Raw genomic sequence first — 20,706 nt, forward strand, 5'->3', positions numbered from 1 at the left:
AAGCTGAGATTTGAGTCCAGGTAGTTTTGCTTGAGTGTTGTGTTTTAGATGCGTCTGGGGTCTTACCATGCATAGTGTTCTGCACTGTGCTTTTTTCATGTAATGGTAGGTAATGGACCTCTGTACCTCTGTCTCCTTAGCAATTGTGTAGTATTCGATGGCAGAGGTGTACCATAACTTACTTAGTGTCTTTCGAACCTAATCTTGTTTAATATTGCCAGTTACATTAGTAATGGTTTCAAGTAATACTTTAAAAAGTCAAGGTTTTTGAACTGGAACAAGTAAGGATACATTAGTATTTACTAAGTAATGTTATTTGCTGTCCAGGTATTTTGATATTCTCTCATTGGAGTTACATAATAAAATCCAAGCTTAACCCATAAGCTGTTGGGTATGCATGAATTTCATTATTTTTGCGGTCAGTCTGTCTTCTTTAGTTGTGGAAGATTTGTAGTGTATTGGGGGTAGAATTGACATCTGTTTGGGTTTTATTTACTTTGGCAGGATCTTGAATTTTGGTGTCATAAGAATTAGTCTGACATAGTGTTAACTTGAGATGTAGATGCACTCTGGCTTTATAGTACTTGTATTTCAAGGTAGGGTGCATTTCTGTTCCTTGTGCCAGGAAGAGTTGGTACTAAGTCCATTTTTTTTCCTACAATGTTTTACCCTTATTTCAAATATACCAACTGAAGATGTTAATGTATCATTGTTTCCTTTTTTTCTTAGTGGTAGTTATTTTTTAAGTGTGAGGAAATATCTTTTTTTTAAATATATATTTTATTTATTTATTTGACAGAGAGAGAGAGAGATCACAAGTAGGCAGAGAGGCAGGCAGAGAGAGAGGGGGAAGCAGGCTCCCCGCTGAGCAGACAGCCCTATGCGGGGCTCGATCCCAGGACCCTGGGATCATGACCTGAGCCGAAGGCAGAGGCTTAACCCACTGAGCCACCTAGGCGCCCAGGAAATATCTTTTTTAGTACAGTAATAATTATTTCAGGTATGCCTGTTAGAAAAATAGTAGATATTTTCAGCTTAAATTTAGTTACTGTTCTTTAATCATTTTGGAACTGGTTAGAAGTTGCTTGGCTGATTCCTAACTAGCTCATTGCTCGTTATCATTCAGTCCTTTATTGATTAACTTTTTATAAATGTAGACGTTAAATCAGACTGCTAAACACCAGTTTGTCTGCTAAGCAGTGGGGGTACCAAGATGACTATCTTCCTACTTCAGGTAATGGAATTTTGTTGAGAAAACAACATTTTGTTGCTAACAGTATAAATGCTGTGATAGAGATGAGGCTAAATGAGAAAGTATGAGAATGGTCAGGAAAGGCTCCTCAGTTTGAGCCAGGCTCTGATGCCTAAGTGAGATTTAATTGGCCAATGACAAAAGTGGGCAAAGGATTCTAAATAGAGGATATATAGAAATCTGATTTGTGGAAACTGTTCAAAATTGTTATTATCACGTACAGTGTGAGAACACGGGCCCCTCAAGGACAGACCTTACCCGTCCTGTTCATGGGTGACTAGTGTATTGTTAGATGATTAACAAACATTTGTTGAATGAATGAGTGAAGGAATTGTAGTAAGCTTACTGTGCTTGTCTGTCCATTTTTTGGAAAGAAATGAGTTCATTATTTTTAATACCTAACGATTTTTAGGTCATATAATTAACAAAACATAAAATAAGTAATAAACTGTTACAGCACTGAAGGAGGTTAAGTCTTATAAGGGGACACGCTTAGACAAATCCTTGTAATTCAAGATGGTTATTTATATTTATAAAAAATATTTGCAAGGGATATCTATCTCATATGGATTGGTTGGATTCCCGAAAAGTGGTGGGTAGTTAAAATAAATCCTCAAATTTAAAATACTTGATTGATAAAATGTAGGCAGTAACATTGTGGCAGGTAGGTCATTAGTAATTGGCAGTCATGTCCTTTTTTTGCCATATCAGGTTAATATGAATATTATGTAAGCACTGTTGTTCCTATGTAATGAACAACAGAAAAAGTAACTGGCAGTTCTGTCAGGGTGTAGGCATCAGTATCTAAAAATGTTTCCCATGCTTACTCCTTGAGTAACATCAGAATTTTTCCCAAATCTGCATCCTACTTGTACTGTTATTTGTCTTTTTTTGTGGACACAATTTGAAAATATTTTTCAAGAAGCTTTATGTTGGGCCAGCTGGGTGGCTCAGTCAGTTAAGCCTGTGCCTTTGGCTCAGGTCATGATCCCGGGGTCCGGCATCAGGCTCCCTCCTCAGCGGGAAGTCTGCTTCTCCTTCTCCCTCTACTGCTCCCCTTGCTTGTTCTTTCTCTTCTGCTCTCTCTCCTGCTCTCTGTCAAATAAATAAAAATCTTAAAAAAAACCAAGAAGCTCTATGTTATTACCATAATGAAGGGCTAACACCTCAAAAGCAACTTAAATATAGTAAAAACAAAGCAACGTTATGAAACCTAGCTAGCTGCTACTAGCAGAAGTTGCTGGGTTTGGGGCGCCTGGGTGGCTCAGTCAGTTAAGTGTCCAGCTCTTGGTTTTGGCTCAGGTTATGGTTTCAAGATCTTGAGATCAAGCCCCTCTTGGGGTTTTGTGCTGAATGTGGAGGCTGCTTAAGATTCCCTCTCTCTCCCTCTGCCCCTCTCCCTGCTTGCGCTCTCTGTCTCTCTGAATAAAGAAATAAATAAATACATATTTTTAAGAAGCTGCTGGGTTTGAAGCCTGCTATCCTTTAATTAAAAGAAGAGATTAGCCAAGTGTTAGAGAAGTGTTGAAGACAAATTGGCACCTTGCTTAGATTTTCTCCATGATGTAAATAGAAGGACTGAAAGAGACTTGAAAATGGGGTAACTTTTGGGATGCCCGGGTGCCTCATTCAGTCACGTATCCTACTTTTTATCTCTGCTCATGTCTTGATCCAAGGGTCATGAGTTCAGGCCACATGCTCCAAAAAAAAGATAAAGAAAAAGAAAGTGGAGTAACTTTCCTACTTCATGGTTCATTGTTATTTAGTGTCATAAAGGAGGAAGGGACTCACTCTGTTGGTGGGAGTAGTTCCCCTAGAGCTTCACAGAGGGAAGAGATTTGGGGGCTGGGCCTTGAAGGATAAATCTGAGATCATTTGAACATAAGGAAGCTGTGGGCCTTTTGGGGCCCATATACTAGCATCTGCTCATGTTGGAGACTTCAGGATGTAGTATGGAGCAACAGCTGCTTTTGGGGAAGTGAAGAAATGGTGGGAGATGAGCTGGAAAATGTAAAAAGAGGGATTTCAGGAATTAATCTCCAGTAACTTTTTCTAAACTTTATCATATCTTTCATAGAATTTGAGGGAATCTAGGTTATTTATTTAGTCTTGAAGTCCAACTAAACCTGACTTTGTCAGACAGTTTGAAACTTCCAAAGAGAGGGGGACTCGTCCAGATACTGACCCTCATATTAATAGTTTTCCGAAGATTGGGGTGATTACAAGTGGCCTTGACTGTGAATTATGCACTCAGATGGCATAGTGGTAAAAGCTCGGTGAGCCACATGTACCTGGATTCTACTCTCAGCTTTGCCAGTTACTAACTTGACCTGGGCAGGTCCTTTAATTTCCTCTGTCCTCACCTGTGAAATGTCGATAAGAATACCTGCCTGGGCGCCTGGGTAGCTCAGTCGGTTAAGCGACTGCCTTCAGCTCAGGTCATGATCCTGGAGTCCCCGGATCGAGTCCCACACTGGGCTCCCAGCTCCATGGGGAGTCTGCTTCTCCCTCTGACCTTCTCCTCGCTCTTGCTCTCTCTCACTGTCTCTCTCTCAAATAAATAAATAAAATATTAAAAAAAAAAAAAGAATACCTGCCTTTCAGGGGTGTTACACAGATGAGAGAATATCCGTGTTCAAGCCCCTGATTGGTGCCTAGTTCATGACTAGCCTGAAATGTGTGGTAGCTCTTCTTTTCTTTTCTTACCTTCTTTCTTTCTTTCCTTTTTTTTTTTTTTTTTAAGATTTTATTGATTTATTTGTCAGAGAGAGAGAGCGAGCACATGCAGGGGGAGTGGGAGCAGCAAGCAGAGGGGGGAGCAGGCTGCCTGCTGAGCAAGGAGCCCGATGCAGCACTCCATCCCAGGACCCTGAGATCGTGACCTGAGCCAAAGGCAGACACTTAACCAAATGAGCCACCCAGGCGCCCCAGTTATTGTTCTTTTACTTTCCTAAGCATGGATATATTTTACTACCACCAGTTAAAATTCTCTTCAAGTTCAGCCATTACTATTTATAATGCCTTTTAAGAGAGTTTGCTGTTAAATGGAAACTAACGTATAAACAGACTTTTCTTAAACATTCTGGCTAGGAAGTGTATTTGCCTCCGTTCACTTGACCAGGAATTAGTACAAAATGTAATGTGCCTGTGGAAATTTTGTTATGAAGTATCTGTGTTTCATTTCTGATCACAGTAAATGGAGGAAGAACATGTTTTTAGTATGATAGTTTAAACACTAAAATATGTTGGGGCACCTGGCTGGCTCTGTTGGAAGAGCATGCAGCTCTTGATCTCGGGGTTGTAAGTTCAAGCCACACGCTGGGTGTAAAGATTACTTAAAAATAAAATCTTAAAAAAAATGAACACTATAATGTGTTACCAGCTGTTAACCGATTCTGGAACATCATATGATAGCTGGTAATCCTTTTTCTAGATGGTGGTTGTTGAAGATTGTGATAAATTACTGTGTTCAAACGTTTTCTCAAGTTAGTATACTTTTTTTAAACTGAAAAAAAGTTGCTAAATTGAATTCTTGGACTTTGAAGTGTATTACTTGTGTAATTTTTTTTAATTATACTTTATAATTATTTTAATTATAATTTATTTTTAGAACAGGTTAAGATTTACAGAAAAATTGAGAGGATAACACAAGGAGTTCCTATATATACCCAGCACCAAGTTGCCCTTAATACTAACATCTTACATTAACATGGTATATTTGTTACAATTAGTGAACCACTGTTGACACATCATTGTTAACTAAAGCTCATGTTATTTAGATTTCCTTGGTTTTCACCTGATGTCCTCTTTCTGTTCTAGGATCCTATATTATATTTAGTTGTCATTACCTCTGTAATTTTTAATCAGATCATTTTAAATTAGGCACATTAACATATTTGCAAAGCATGCTTTGTTCTCAAATTTTAAAGCCACACTTGTGTGTGGAATTTATGTTGCTAAAAATGCTCTTAGGCTGAAGATTGTTGGCCTTTAGTTTCACTTTTAATAAGCCTTTTACAAGTGTAGTTTCTACAGTCTTAGCAAGTAGTCTAACCTGTTTAGTTAAGACTTTAATGCTTCCCACTTAGTTTCATGGAGAGGTTCATTTTGGTCAGTTCTCTTATGCGATGGACATGGAGCTGTGTCCCTTCGAAATGATAGACATCACCTTGTAATTGACAAGAAGAACAACGTCTTATACTGTGTAGTCATTTACACTTTCCAGTCACCTCATATGAACTATACAAGTTAGCATATGAGAGGGTCAAGGACACTCCAGTTTTGGAGATGAGGAAACAGAAACTTAGGTGAAGTGACTAAGTTACCAATAGGTAACACTGACAGTAGGTGTCAAAGCCCAGCCTTAAATGCCTCAGATCTTCTGACCCCAGTTTTGGTATCCTTTTTGCTATGTTGTTTGATGTAGTCTCTAAAATGAGAAAGTAGCAGGTGGTCTTCTCTCGTGTAATATGGACTGTCTCACAAAGTTATTCCTGGATTTATTAGATTAATTTATTTACTTGAAGTCTAGCTGTTAAAGTATAGAACCATTAGATACCTATCATTATCTTGGGATCCCTTTAATTAGAAATTTTCAACAGAGAAAAAACATGAAACATGATTCTCATTCCATAAAACATTTGAAATCATCTTTTCCCTAGTATAGAGTCCTTCTCTTGAGTCATAAGAGCTCATTCAGGCATAGTTGCTAGCATTTGTAATATGTGTATCCTCCTTAGAGCATATTTCCTAGGTCACACATTTCAGGCTGTTCTTCCTCTCCATGCTCTGCATCGGATTAGGTATGCTTCTTATCAGGAATTGGCAAACTGCTTCTGTAAAGGGCCAGATAGTAACTATTTTAGGCTTTGGGGGCCATATGGACTCTGGAAGACTCAGGCAACTATTTAGCTCTGCCGTTGTAGCATGAAAACAGCCATAGATTATACACAAACCAATAGGCATGGCTGTGTTCCAATAAAACTTTATAGAATCAGGCCCCTCGCTGAATTTGGGCCATAAGCTATAGTTACAGTCTGCCAGGCCCAGCTCTATACCATAGACACAGAAACCCATTGTGCTTTACTCCTGCAACTAAAATCTTCCCACTGTTCTCTCACTGATATGTTTTCATAACATGAGTTGAAAAGCTTAACATTTGATTTAATGTGCATGGTTTATAATGAATTTTATTTTTGTAGAAAATGTGGTAAGTGAAACTGAAGTTACAGATTTTCAGAGTCTAATTTTTGACTACAAAAAGAAATGATCTCCCTTGGAAAATGCTTGCAAATTTCAGGAAAAAATTCTGTTATTGTTAGATATGTTAGTGCCTAATATTAATGTAAAGTCTTTTATTTTACTTATGTTCTCTTTTGCAGAGCACCTTGTGACAATGCAGTTACCAAATATATATGAGCGCTTCTCTGTGTGCCCGTGGTATTCGGGGATAGGGTTACATCCATCTAAAAGATACTCTCAGCCTTTAGGGGACCTGTCATTTTTGCTGGAAAGACAGGATACAGACATCAAAGATGAAAACAAAAAAAGTTTCAAATTAGTAGTATGGATAAGCAGTGCTTTAAGAGTTCAGAGTTGGAATTTATCACTGGGGCCGTACTATATGGTTGGGAAGGAAGGTTTTATTGAGCCAGGCTTTGGAAATTAGAACAAGTAAGTAAGTAATTAAGATGAGGTCTGATGTAAATAACAATGAATATAATACTAGGGCGCCTGGGTGGCTCATTTGGTTAAACAGCTGCCTTTGGCTCAGGTCATGATCTCGGGGTCTGGGATGGAGTCCCACATCAGGTTCCTTGCTCAGCGGGGATCCTGCTTCTCCTCCCTCTCTGTTGCTCTTCCTGCTTGTGCTCTCTCACTCTCTTTTTCTGTCAAATAAATAAATAAAATCTTAAAAAAAATAATACTATGAAGGTGAATTAAAAATAAAAATGAAAAGACGGTTTTAGCTGGAACAAGCGATTTTATATAGGAAAATTGTGTGAGATAGGAGTAGAAGTGTGGGTTAAGGCAAGATTGGTCCTTGAATATTAGGCTAAGGAGTTTGAAAACTGTCTTCTGGGAAGTAAGGAATAAATGAAGAGTTTGAACACCTTTGTTTTTCCTTTAAGTCTTTCCTGAACCTTCCAGGTATTATTGTTAAAGTTTTCAGTATTGTGTGGTTATTTTAGTTAACATTTAATGATGATTTCATGCTGTTCACCTCTTCTTTTCTCATCCACCAAAGACTGTATTCCTGTTCTTCCTATGTTATATCTACTCTGGTTATGAAATCTCTAACTAGAGTATGTTACTGAAATACCTCTTATTCATTCATATATTTATTTACCAAATATGGACTGAATGCTTGTGATTTGACAGGTTTTGTTCTAGTCAGTGCAGATTTGTCAGGGAACAAATTGGGCAAAAATACCTCTTTCTGTGGAGAGGGAATATGAATGTGTGACAGGGTAGGGGCTGACATTTTAGATAACGTGTCCAAGAAAGACCTCATTGAAGACGACCACTTTTTTATTTTTTTAATTTTATTTTTTTCAGTGTTCCAAGATTCTTTGTTTATGCACCACACCCAGTGCTCCATGCCTTCCTTAATACCCACCACCAGGGTCACCCATCCCCCCACCCCTCTTCCCTTCCAGTACCCTCAGCTTGTCTCTCAGAGTCCACAGTCTCTCATGCCTCATCTCCCCTTCCAGTTTCCCCCAATTCACTTTTCCTCCTTCTTCGAATGTCCTCCATGTCACTCCTTATGCTCCACAAGTGAAATCTTAAGATAATTGACTTTCTCTGCTTGATTTATTTCACTTAGCATAATCTCCTCCAGTCCCATCCGTGTTGATACAAAAGTTGGGTATTCATCCTTTCTGATGGAGACCTAATATTCCATTGTATATATGCATCATAACTTCTTTATCCATTTGTCAGTTGAAGGGCATCTTGGATCTTTCCACAATTTGGCGACTGTGGCCATTGTTGCTATGAACATTGGGGTTCATATGGCCCTTTTTTTCACTACCTCGGTATCTTTGGGGTAAATACCCAGTAGTGCAATTGCAGGGTCATAGGGTAGCTCTATTTTTAATTTCTTAAGGAATCTCCACACTTTTCCAAAGTGGCTGCACCAACTTGCATTCCCACCAACCGTGTAAGAGGGTTCCCCTTTCTCCATATCCTCTCCAACACTTATTGTTTCCTGTCTTGTTAATTTTGGCCATTCTAACGGGTGTAAGGTGGTATCTCAGTGTGATTTTGATTTGAATCTCCCTGATGGCTAGTGATGATGAACATTTTTTCATGCATCTGTTAGCCATTTGTATGTCTTCTATGGAGAAATGTCTGTTCATGTCTTCTCCCCATTTTTTGATGTAATTATCTGTTTTTTGAGTGTTGAGTTTGAGGAGTTCTTTATAGATCTTGGATATCAGCCATTTGTCTGCAGTGTCATTTGTGAATATCTTCTCCCATTCCGTGGGTTACCTCTTTGTTTTGTTGACTGTTTCCTTTTCTGTGCAGAAGGTTTTTATTTTGATGAAGTCCCAAAAGTTGGTTTTCACTTTAGTTTCCTTTGCCTTTGAAGACGTGTCTTGAAAGAAATTGTGGCTGATGTCAAAGAGGTTACTGCCTATGTTCTCCTCTAGGATTTCGATAGATTCCTGCCTCATGTTGAGGTCTTTTATCCATTTATCTTTGTGAATGGTGTAAGAGAATGATCAAGTTTCATTCTTCTATGTCCAGTTTTTTCCACTGGATTATTTTTTCCTGCTTTGTCGAAAATTAGTTGAGTTGCAGGTCCATATCTGGACTCTGTTCCACTGGTCCATGTGTCTGTTTTTGTGCCAGTACCATGCTGTCTTGGTGATCACAGCTTTGTAGTAAAGCTTGAAATCAGGCAACGTGATGCCCCCAGCTTTGTTTTTCTTTTTCAATATTTCCTTAGCAATTTGGGGTCTTTTCCAATTCCAAACAAATTTTAGGATTATTTGTTCCAGCACTTTGAAAAATGCTGGTGGAATTTTGATCGGGATGGCATTGAAAGTATAGGTTGCTCTGGGCAGTATAGACATTTAACAACGTTTATTGTTCCGATCCATGAGCATGGAATGCTTTTTCATCTTTTTGTGTCTTTGAGGAAGACCACTCTTGAGTAAAAAGTCCTAAAGGAAGTAAGAGATTTGGGTGGAGAGCAAGTGTGAAGGTACAGAGGTGAAAGTATACCTGGCAAGTCTGAGAACACAGATGGAGCAGTAGGAAAGGGGGACCAATAATAAGAGTGATTATATGCCCTTTTTTGCATCTCTTATCTTGATGACGTATTATTAATAGTGCCCACTTTCACTCCTACCTAGTAGTGTGTTGGTTTGAATGGCAAATTATAAGGTCTTCTGGTTATAGAGGTGAGATCAGAGAGGTAAGGAAGGTGGAGGTAGACCACGGAGAGCTGAGAAAAGAAGCTTTTGGAGGATTTTTGGCACAAGCGTGATATGATTTGACTTGGGCTAATAGGGTCATTCTGGCTGCTGTGTTGAGAGTAGAATAGGAGCAAGGACTGAAGCAAAATTAGGAGGCTGTTGCAGTGATCCCAAGTGAGATATACGGTACTTTGGACCAGGGTGGTAATTAACAATAGAAACGATGGTAAGTAGGTATATTCTGGATATGTTTTGGAGGTAGAGTCATCAGGAGTTGATAATCGGTGTAAGAAAAAGAAGGAAGTCGAGAATGATGAAAAAGTTTTTTGCCTAAACAGTTGGAAAGATGGAATTACCATTGACTGAGATGGGGAAGCCTGGGATTTAAAGAGGTTTTTCTTGGGGGGAGTGGAGGGAGATGAGTGCAATTTTGGACATGTTAAGTTAGATGCCAGTTAGACAACCCACAGGAGCTGTTGAGTGGGTAGTTGCAAATTTGGATCTGGCATTTAGGGGAAAGGTAAAGTCTGGAGATACTAATTTGGGAGCTGTCAGCATTTTGATGGTCTTAAGCCATGAGATGGAATGAGATCGCCTAGTGCTGGGTATAGATAGAAAAGGAAAGGTCTAAAGACTGGGTTTAAGGGTAGGGTACCCCAGTGTTTTGAAGTCAGGGAGATGGGTGGAAAGTAACAAATGAGACTGAGACTGAGTGGAGAAGACAAGAGGAACACTGTGAGGGTGTAATGTCCCAAAGTCAAAGGAAGCGTTTAAAGGAGAGTGGTCAGCCATGTTAGATCCTTCTGTTAGGTCAAGAAGAGGAGAAATGATAATGTATCATTGGATTATAGTGTGCTTATTTGTTTGTATATATATTTTTAAAAATTTATTTGAGAGAGAGCAGGGGAGAGGAACAGAGGGAGAGGAAGAGAGAAACTCAAGCAGAGCAGACTCTACACTGAGCATGTAGCCTGATGTGGGGCTCGATCTCACGACCCGGAGATCCCAACCTGGGCCCAAACCAAGATTTGGGCTCAAGAGGGGATCAGAGGAGAGAAGCTGGAGACAGTGATTATAGACACCTCATTCAAACAATTTTCTTGTAAAGGGAGGGACAGAAATGGAGGTGGAAGTTGAAGGGAAGACGTGACATAGAGAGTTTTCTTTCTTTATTTTTTTTTTTTAAGATGAAAAATAATAGCATGTTTATTTATTGGTGAGAATGATCCATAGAGAAAGAAATGTGGATGGGAGGGGGATAGGGTAGTTGGGATCTCTACAGTAATGTTCTTAAGTAGATGTGAAGGGAAGAAATCAGCATACAAGTGAGGATTGGGTTTAACCTTGAGAAAGGCAGTTCATTCAAAGTAAAGAAAAAAGTAGAGCACAAGTGTGTGTGTGTGTCCATGTACACACACACGTTTATATACTTGTAGTTATTTACAGTTTACTTGCTCCTGGCTTCATAGTTGACTAAGCTTTGCAATGACAGAGGCTGTCTCTGTTTTGTTCTGTCCTGTACTGTTAGTGCTTGGGTACAGGGAAGACATTCAGAAAATATTTGTTGACTTGAATTAAATTGGAGACCATAGGGACACCTGGGTGGCTCAGTGGGTTAAGCCTCTGCCTTCGGCTCGGGTCATGATCCCAGGGTCCTGGGATCGAGTCCCGCATCGGGCTCTCTGCTCAGCAGGGAACCTGCTTCCTCCCTCCCTCTCCGCCTGCTTCTCTACCTACTTGTGATCTCTGTCTGTCAAATAAATAAATAAAATCTTAAAAAAAAAATTGGAGAAGATAGCTTTTAACAGCCTTTCCAATTCTGAGATTCTGTTTTGATGTTAAGATCATAGAGGACGGGCGCCTGGGTGGCTCAGTTGGTTAAGCATCCAACTTTTGATTTGGGCTCAGGTCTTGATCTCAGTGTTGTGAGATCAAGCCCCCCTGCCAGGTTCCACGCTTAGTGCAGAGTCTGCTTTTCTCTCCCTCTGTCCCTCCCCCTGCTAGTGCTCTCTCTCAAAATAAATAAATAAATAAATAAATAAGCAAATAAATAAGTACAATCTTTAAAAAAATAACAGAGGAAATAAAGAATTTAAGCTCAGGTAAGAGGTAAGGTTTGGAGACCCCTGTATTTTAAATGATATTTGAGCATAAACTCAGGTGAAATAGATGTAACTAGAAGCCAGATGAAGTTCTGTAAAACCAGTAGATAAAAGGAACTTTAAGGAGTCAGATATTAACAGAACTGGAAGTTAAGGTAGATGTGACTGACAAAATGTTTAGATTAGTCGATTGAGAGCAAGGGCTGCTTTGGAACCAGAACTGAGTCATTGTGAATTTTGATGTAGCTGCTTGCTAGGTATGTCAACACTTTTCTCAACTGTTAAATGAAGTTAATGAGCACAGTCATCATAGGGTTATAAGGATTCAGTGAGGAAAAAAATAGCAGTACCTGGCATGATAATGTTCTAAATAAATGTTAGCTTGGTGTGAGTATTGTTAGTGTTAGTTCGATATTGATATTGTCATTGTTACTTATCAGGAAACTAACTTATTTGCAAATGTTTGTACTTTGCTGTTGTGTTCAGTATGGTGAAATTTCCCCACTTTTAGTTATTACGCCTACATTTTATTTAAGCAGTTTCCCAGTAGCTATAATGATTGTGTTATAATGGTGCCTCAGAAGGGCAGAACAACTTCATAGACTTTGCCTTTTATGTTTTCAAACCCTCTTCTCCAACTGTTGTTTTTATTTTATTTTATTTTATTTTATTATTTTTTTAATTTTTAATTTTATTTATTCATTTGTCAGAAAGAGGGGGGAGAGAGCAAGCGAGCACGGGCAGACAGAGTGGCAGGCAGAGGCAGAGGGAGAAACAGGTTCCCTGCCGAGCAAGGAGCCTGATGTGGGACTCGATGCCGCTGGGATCGTGACCTGAGCTGAAGGCAGCCGATTAACCAACTGAGCCACCCAGGCGTCCCCAACTGTTGTTTTTAAGGAGTGCCTGTTATTTGTGTGTGGGAGTATTATTATTATTTTTTAAAGACTTTATTTATTTATTTGACAGAGAGAGAGAGATCACAAATAGGCAGAGAGGCAGGCAGAGAGAGAGGGAGAAGCAGGCTCCCCGCTGAGCAGAGAGCCCAATGTGGGGCTTGATCCCAGGACCCTGAGATCATGACCTGAGCCGAAGGCAGAGGCTTAACCCACAGAGCCACTCAGGCGCCCTGTGTGGGGGTATTATTTTATCAAACTGTATGAGCCAATAGACTTGGGGCTACCTGAATTGAGTTCATTTAACATGTTTGAGCTCTTAACCTGCCATTAGCTATGTTAGGACACAAAGCTGAATTCTTTCCCTCAGTGTTTACAGTCTAGATAGAGATACAATATCATTATACTTTGGCATGTGCTACATGTATAAAATGGTACTTAGAATGTGAATTTAATTTAGGTAAACTGTGGATGAAAATATAGGTCAGAGTTAATTTATATTTTTAATCTCTTGGATTTTACCCAGTGGTTTACTGACACTTTTTTTTAGGGGAGGGCGAGAGAAAGAGGGAGAGTAAGAATTTTAAACAGGTTCCACACCCAGCGTGGAGCTGGACACATGGCTGGATCTCACAATCCTGAGATCATGACCTAAGGTGAAATCAAGAGTCGGATACTGGGGGCGCCTGGGTGCTCAGTCAGTTGGGCGTCTGCTGCCTTCGGCTCAGGTCATGATCTCAGGGTCCTGGGACTGAGCCCTGCATCCTGGCTCCCTGCTCAGCGGGGAGCCTGCTTCTCTCTCTCCTTCTGCCGCTCCTCCTGCTTGTGCTCTCTCACTCTCTCTCTGTCAAGTAAATAAATAAATAAAATCTTTAAAAAAAAGAGAGAGAGAGAGAGAGAAAGACACTTAACTGACTGAACCACCCAGGCATCCCTGTATAATCATGTGTTTAAAAGTATTATTTTGTGGGGTATATTTTTACCTGTTTTTTTGGCAGCACTCAAGACTAATTATAGAAAGAAAAGCATTAAAGCATATAATTCCTGAACTTGATGAAAGGAAAAAAATGCTTAACAAGTTTGTCTAGATTTATTCAAAATATTTTTGAAGATGTTTGGGACTATTAAAGGGTTTAGAAGGTGAATTCTTGTTTAGACTAGGTGGAGCATTACTTTCACGTGTTAATTTTTTTAAGCGAAGCTATATTTGAAGGTTTTAATTTCTAAATTATATAAATTGATATTTTGCTGTGTCATTGGAAACATTTTATATGTCCTATCTTGAACAATATTTCGGTTATAATTAGACTGTGAGCTCCTTGAGATTAGGGAACCTGGCTAGGCTCCAGCCAAGCCCAGTAATATGTTTGTTGAATTAAGTTGTAGTAAAGCAGCAAGAAGGGCACAGTTTGAGAATTTCCAAAAAAAAAATTTTTTTTAAGATCTTATTTATTTATTTGACAGACAGAGATCACAGGCAGGCAGAGAGGCAGGCAGAAAGAGAGGAAGGGAAGCAGGCTCCCCGCTGAGCAGAGAGCCCAACGTTGGGCTCGATCCCAGGACCCTGGGATCATGACCGGAGCCGAAGGGAGAGGCTTTAACCCACTGAGCCACCCAGGCGTCCCTTCCAAAATATTTTTATCTATTTTTTTCATTATGAAAAATTTCTGACATAACTGAAATTATTGAAAGGTAGTATAATGGTTATCGTCTACCCTCCACCCAGATTCAACAGTTGCTTGCATTTTGCTGCATTTTAAAAGTCTCATTTTTGGGCGCCTGGGTGGCTCAGTGGGTTAGGCCTCTGCCTTCGGCTCAGGTCGTGGTCCCCGGGTCCTGGGGTCGAGCCCCGCATCGGGCTCTCTGCTCGGCGGGGAGCCTGCTTCCCTTTCTCTCTCTCTACCTGCCTCTCGGCCTACTTGTGATCTCTCTCTCTGTCAAATAAATAAATAAAAAATTAAAAAAAAAAAAAGTCTCATTTTTTTGCTGAACCATGTACAAGTAAGTTGCAGATCCTAACACTACTTCTACATACTTGAGCATATGTCTCTTAAAAATATGATATTCTCCTAAGTAACCACAGGATTTGTGAGTCATTCTTGTAGAGATCGGGGTAATAATAATGGTGTACTGGCTCTGTCATCTCTCACTTGTGTGGTCCTGGGCAAATTACTTCATATCCCTGAGCCTCAGTTTCCTTAGCTGCAGAGCACTTATCTCAGAGGAATATTATGAAGATGAAGTGTGTAAAGGCACCATTTTCAGTATTTTCCCATACAGTACTCAACTGTGGTGAATTAATACCACACCCACCCTTATTCCCAGAGTTGGAAACTTTTACCTTTTTTTCCTCCCTCATTTGTTGTTAAAAAATCTTACATTTCTATCTTGTAACATTTCTCAAACCTGTCCTGTTCTTTCCATTGCCACCACATTTCCTGCCTGTCAACAATTTTAGTCTCTCTTCTGGTCCCATACTCACCTCCTCATCCTTTCCTTAAGGCTGCCAGAGTTTATGCTCCCAAATAAAAATTTAATCTTACTCATTTCCTGTTTAAAACTTTTCCCATCACCTACAGTATAAGGTCCAAGTTTCTTAATTCTGTCTTCTGTGTACCTTCTGTCTCTACAGCCTTATCTCTCATTATGTACATTCCCTCCCTTCCCCCACCTCACTGAACACACAGACACCATCCCCCAAACTGTAGCAAGCCATGGGTAGCTGTCTAAATTGTACTCTTTGTTACATACTTCTGTGCCTTTGCTTGGTTGAGTCCCCATATCTGGAATTGTACCCCACCCACCATCTTCTTTATCTCTAGCAAATACTCATTTTCTCAACCCCTTCCCCAGCTTGCCTTTTAAGACTAGGTGCCATACAGGTTCCTTCTCTTCCCCCTCCATCTACATTGTACAGTCTTCTAGCATAATTCCCATAACATTTTTGGACAGTCATTTGCTTGCATGTCTGCTTCATTCTGCTAGGTTAGAAAGTCCTTAAGGATACACAGGTTTTATCCCTTTTTTTATTCCTAGTACCTAATATATTGCTTGTACCAGGGATAAAATAAATATGGATATGGAGTCCGTATTTTATGGATGAAAAAAATCTGAGGTTCAGAGAATATTCTTTATGTGCCCAAAGTAACAGAACTAATTAATGAAACATTCAGATCTTTAAGAGCCCATTTCATTATTGTTGCCATTAATTGTAATACTTATAGTTCTTAGTCTGTGTACTTAGAGGCCCCTAGAGGATGTTAGAGTTCCCACATGGAAGTCTATAAAGTCATATATGAATTTTCGGTGAATTGAATTAATACGATTATATATGTCTGTATGTCACCGATTTTTCTTAATGTACCCACATGGTTTTGTTATTAACTTAACAGATCATTTTAGTGGACATACTTACATCTTTTTAAAAAAAATTTTTTTTATTTACTTGAGAGAGGGATGGGGAGGAGCAGAGGGAGAGGGGTGAGCAGACCCTCACACTGAGCACAGAGCCTGTCATGGGGCTTGATCCCATGACCTGAGCTGAAATCAAGAGTTGGATGCTCAATTGGCTGAGCCACCTAAGCGCCCATACTTTTATCTTTTGAGAGGAGAGAAGTATGAGGGCCTTCATGATACGGGTGATTTGGAATAAAGGCTTGACATAGTTTGCTAGGGAATTGATAAGGTGTAAGAAAGTTGTTTTTTTTTTTTTTTTTTTTAAAGATTTTTATTTATTTATTTGACAGACGGAGATCACAGAGAAGCAGGCAGAGAGAGAGGAGGAAGCAGGCTCCCTGCTGAGCAGACAGCCCGATGCCGGGCTCGATCCCAGGACCCTGGGATCATGACCTGAGCCGAAGGCAGAGGCTTTAACCCACTGAGCCACCCAGGCGCCCCAGAAAGTTGTTTTTTTAAAAAGATATGTTTATTTTAGAGAGAGAGAGAGAGAGAGATAGCACAGTTGGGAGGAGGGAGAGGGAGTCGCAAGCAGACTCTGAGCTGAGTACTGAGTCTGACTTGGGGCTCTATCGCATGATCCTGATATCATGATCTGAGCCAAAACCAAGAGCTGGGTGCTCAGCTGATCAACTGACAGCACCACCCAAGTGCCCCAAAAAAGTGGTTTTGAAAGCAGTAAGATTCAGGTTAGATGGTAAAATCTGAAATTTTCTTAGTCTTCAGTAATTCATTAAAATAAAGTTTAAAAATATCTAAAAACAGGAGTGCCTGGGTGGCCCAGTCAGTTAAGCATTTGCCTTCAGCTCAGATCATGTTGGACCTCTTAAAAAAAAAAAAAAAAGTGTGGTCTGGCAGGCATTCTAGGTTCACAGGTATAGCTTAAATAATAACGCTTTAAAATATGTGTGCTATTTCTATCAGTTTGTTTAACTACTAGATAAATAAGATTTGTGTGACTTCATTCATTCCTTTGGCAAATATTTGTTCAATTCTTGCTATGAACCAGGTGCTCTGCTCAGTGCTGAAATTGCAGCTGTGAGTAAATAAAACAGAGAAGCCATACTTCTCCCTGGTGGCCCTTACCTTTTAGTGGGGGAACCATACTCTAACCATAGTGAACATGCAAGTAGGTGTCTGTAGTATAATGCTAGACAGAGGCAAGTACTTTTTAAAAAGGCCAGAAAAGGGAATAGGAAGTGATAGTTTCTATTTTAGGAGTTACCTAAGAAGGCCTTTCTAAGTAGCCATTTGAACAGAGAGACCTGAGTTAAGTAAGGGTACTTGCCATGCAAAGATACCTGGAGGAACAGCCTTCCAGACAGAGGGATCATCAAATGCAGGAAGCTTTGAGGAAGGGGCATGCTTGGCCTCTTAAGCAAGGAAGCCAGTGCGTCTGGAGCTATGTGAGCAAGGGTAGAATGGTAGGAGATGAGGTTGGAGAAGTAGCCAGGGGCAGATCATGTAGGACCTTTAGATTTCATTCTAAATGTAATTTCATTCTAAAAATTGGATGGTTTCTAATAAGGAAATAGGGTGATCTAACTTAAGTTTAAAGGGTACTCTACGCTATGTAGAGAACAGACTCAAGTAGTACAAGAAAGGAAGCAGGGCGATCAGTTATGAAGTGGTGGTTATAGACCTTTGTTTGGGTGAGAGAGGATGATGGACATGGTGAGAAGTAGATTGGAAATGTATTTTGAAGATCAAGTCAACAGGTTAAGTTGACTGATGGCAGTGTAAAAGGGAGCAGTCAAAGAAACTCTAGTGCTAATAAATAGATACTAGACTTGAAGGAAATACACAAATTTTTACTGTGGCTGTCTTTGAGCAGTGGCCTTCTTACTAGGAGCTTTTTTTCCCCCCCCTTATCTGTATTTACCAGTTTTTCTATCCTGAACCTGTAATGCTTCTGCAAAAAATATATAGATTATTTTAAAATTAGAGTTAATCATAGTACTAAATGTACCCTAATTCTTAATGTATTCTCTTATCCCTTTTGATTTTGGAAAAACAGTCTAAGTTTTTAAACCTTTTTACTCTTAGTGATCGGCCTTTGTACCTTTTCCACATTTGAAGATGGTGAAGCTGGATATTCACACCTTGGCCCATCACCTTAAGCAGGAACGCTTATATGTGAACTCTGAGAAACAGCTCATTCAGAGGCTCAATGCAGATGTCCTTAAGACAGCCGAAAAGTTGTATCGTACAGCATGGATTGCTAAGCAACAGAGAATTAATTTGGATCGGCTTATCATAACCAGGTAAAAAAAATAGGTTTTGAGGCGTTTAATTTTTTCTGTGCTAACTATAAATAAATGAATCTATTTCCAACAAAGTGCATGCTTTCAGATAGTTTGAATCAACATTAAGGTGAGTCTTTGCCTATTTTGTCTGTTAATTAAGGCTTTTTTAGAGAATTATAACTTAAGCATTAATATTTTGTACCACACCAGTTAATTTTGTATCTTTGTATGATAACCTTTTATTTTACTGGGAGTAAATTATCTTGTGTTTTTTTTTAAGTAGGCTCCACACCCATTGTGGGGCTTGAACTCATGACCCTGAGATCAAGAGTCACATGCTCTACCCACTGAACCAGCCAGGTGCCCCTCTACTTTTCTATTATTATTATTATATTAAGATTAAAAAATTTTTTTTGAGTAATCTCTATACCCAACATGGGGCTCAAACTCACAACCCTGAGATCAAGGGTCATATGCTACACCAGTTCAGCGAGTCAGGCACCCCTTTTCTCCCGGTATTATTTAATACACAGTTGGCCCTTAAACACTGATTTGACCCTGTGGGTCCACTTATACATGGATTTTTTTCGATAGAGTACTATAAATGTATTTTTCTCTTATGATTTTCTTAACAATATTTTCTTTTGTTTAGCTTACTTTATTGTAAGAATACTGTATATAATACTTATATGAAATATGTGTTAATCGAGTATATTATATGTAAGGCTTCTGGTTAACAGAAGTCTATTAGCAGTTAAGTGGGGAGTCAAAAGTTATGCAAGGATTTTCCACTGCACAGGGAGGTCAGTGCGCCTAATCCCCACATTGTTCAAGGGTCAACTGTGTGTATTTCCATGTTTTGATTCTGTATATCTTCCTGTATATCTACCTCTCACGTTTAGAAACCTCTTTTTCACTGTGTTAATATCTTACTCTTTTGCTTCAGGAACCAGTTTTTAGCTCTAAGTGGTGGTGAGGTATAAATTTGAGAAAACGAGGCAGATGCAGAAAAGTATGATTCCATTTATGTGAAGCTGAAAAAAAGCAGGACTGATCTTTCATAACAGAAATCAGAATAATGGGTTTTTTTAATATTTTTTATTGAAGCTGATTAACTAGGAGGAATTTGTCCTCCTTTGTACTTTTTGGTTTTCGCCTTTCTTCACATGTTCAGATGCTGGTCGGCTGAAAGATTCGAGCAGTTGGGAGTGGTCTCGTTACTAGGACTATCATCAGTCTACATTTCCACGTTCCAGTGGTATCGTATTATTGTTACTGATTTTTATTGTTTTGCTTGTTTGCTCATTTTTTAGCGCTGAAGCTTCCCCTGCTGAATGTTGCCAACATGCCAAGATTTTGGAAGATACACAGTTTGTTGATGGATACAAGCAATTGGGGTTTCAGGAGACTGCTTATGGAGAATTCTTGAGTCGATTAAGGGAAAATCCTCGTCTTATTGCCTCCTCGTTGGTTGCTGGGGAGAAACTGAATCAGGAGAACACACAAGGTGTTATATACACAGTTTTTACCTCCCTTTACGGCAACTGCATCATGCAAGAAGATGAAAGCTACCTCCTTCAGGTTTTGAGATACTTGATTGAATTTGAACTTAAAGAAAGTGACAACCCCAGGCGACTTTTGAGGAGAGGAACCTGTGCCTTCAGCATCTTATTTAAACTTTTTTCTGAAGGACTGTTTTCCGCCAAACTTTTCCTCACAGCCACTTTACATGAGCCGATCATGCAGCTGCTTGTTGAAGATGAAGACCACCTGGAGACGGATCCAAACAAGCTGATCGATAGGTTCTCCCCGTTACAACAGGAAAAGCTCTTCGGAGAGAAAGGCTCAGAGAGATTCAGGCAAAAGGTTCAAGAGATGGTGGATTCCAATGAGGCCAAACTGGTGGCTCTGGTGAACAAGTTTATTGGTTATCTCAAGCAGAACACGTACTGCTTTCCACATAGTTTGAGGTGGATTGTGTCACAGATGTACAAAACCCTCTCCTGTGTGGACAGACTGGAAGTTGGGGAGGTCAGGGCAATGTGTACTGATCTCCTCTTGGCCTGCTTCATTTGTCCTGCAGTTGTCAATCCAGAACAGTATGGAATAATTTCTGATGCTCCTATTAATGAAGTGGCAAGATTTAATCTGATGCAGGTACGCTTTTTAATGTGGCATTCAGTTGAAAGTTGAGTGAGTAGTGTGGTGTGAACAAAATATGATGGCAGTATGTTTACATTCTTACTATTCTGTTTCCTCAAACTGGCTTAAATATTTCTTTCTTTCTTTCTTTTTTTTTTTTTTAAGATTTTTATTTATTTGACAGTG

The 20,706-nt window shown here is 39.5% G+C and overlaps 1 protein-coding gene across 7 annotated transcripts in view; it reads left to right on the forward strand.

Annotated features, from left to right (window-relative positions):
• The first annotated feature begins 18,184 nt into the window (after window positions 1-18,184).
• The window catches only part of LOC111145617 (GTPase activating protein and VPS9 domains 1), a 46,686-nt gene continuing 44,164 nt past the window's right edge, over window positions 18,185-20,706 (forward strand). For 5 of the 7 annotated variants that reach the window (XM_022500636.1, XM_022500639.1, XM_022500641.1 and 2 more), the window contains exons 1-2: window positions 18,212-18,396; window positions 19,692-20,535. In XM_022500636.1, the coding sequence (XP_022356344.1) occupies window positions 18,212-18,396; window positions 19,692-20,535 (1,029 nt within the window). Of the gene's footprint in view, window positions 18,397-19,691; window positions 20,536-20,706 lie in introns of all 7 variants that reach the window. The other 2 variants (XM_022500642.1, XM_022500637.1) reach the window with 1 other exon arrangement.

Source organism: Enhydra lutris, unplaced genomic scaffold (genome assembly GCF_002288905.1).
Source record: "Enhydra lutris kenyoni isolate GAN:26980312 unplaced genomic scaffold, ASM228890v2 scaffoldscaffold13, whole genome shotgun sequence".
NCBI classification, from domain to species: Eukaryota; Metazoa; Chordata; class Mammalia; order Carnivora; family Mustelidae; genus Enhydra; species Enhydra lutris.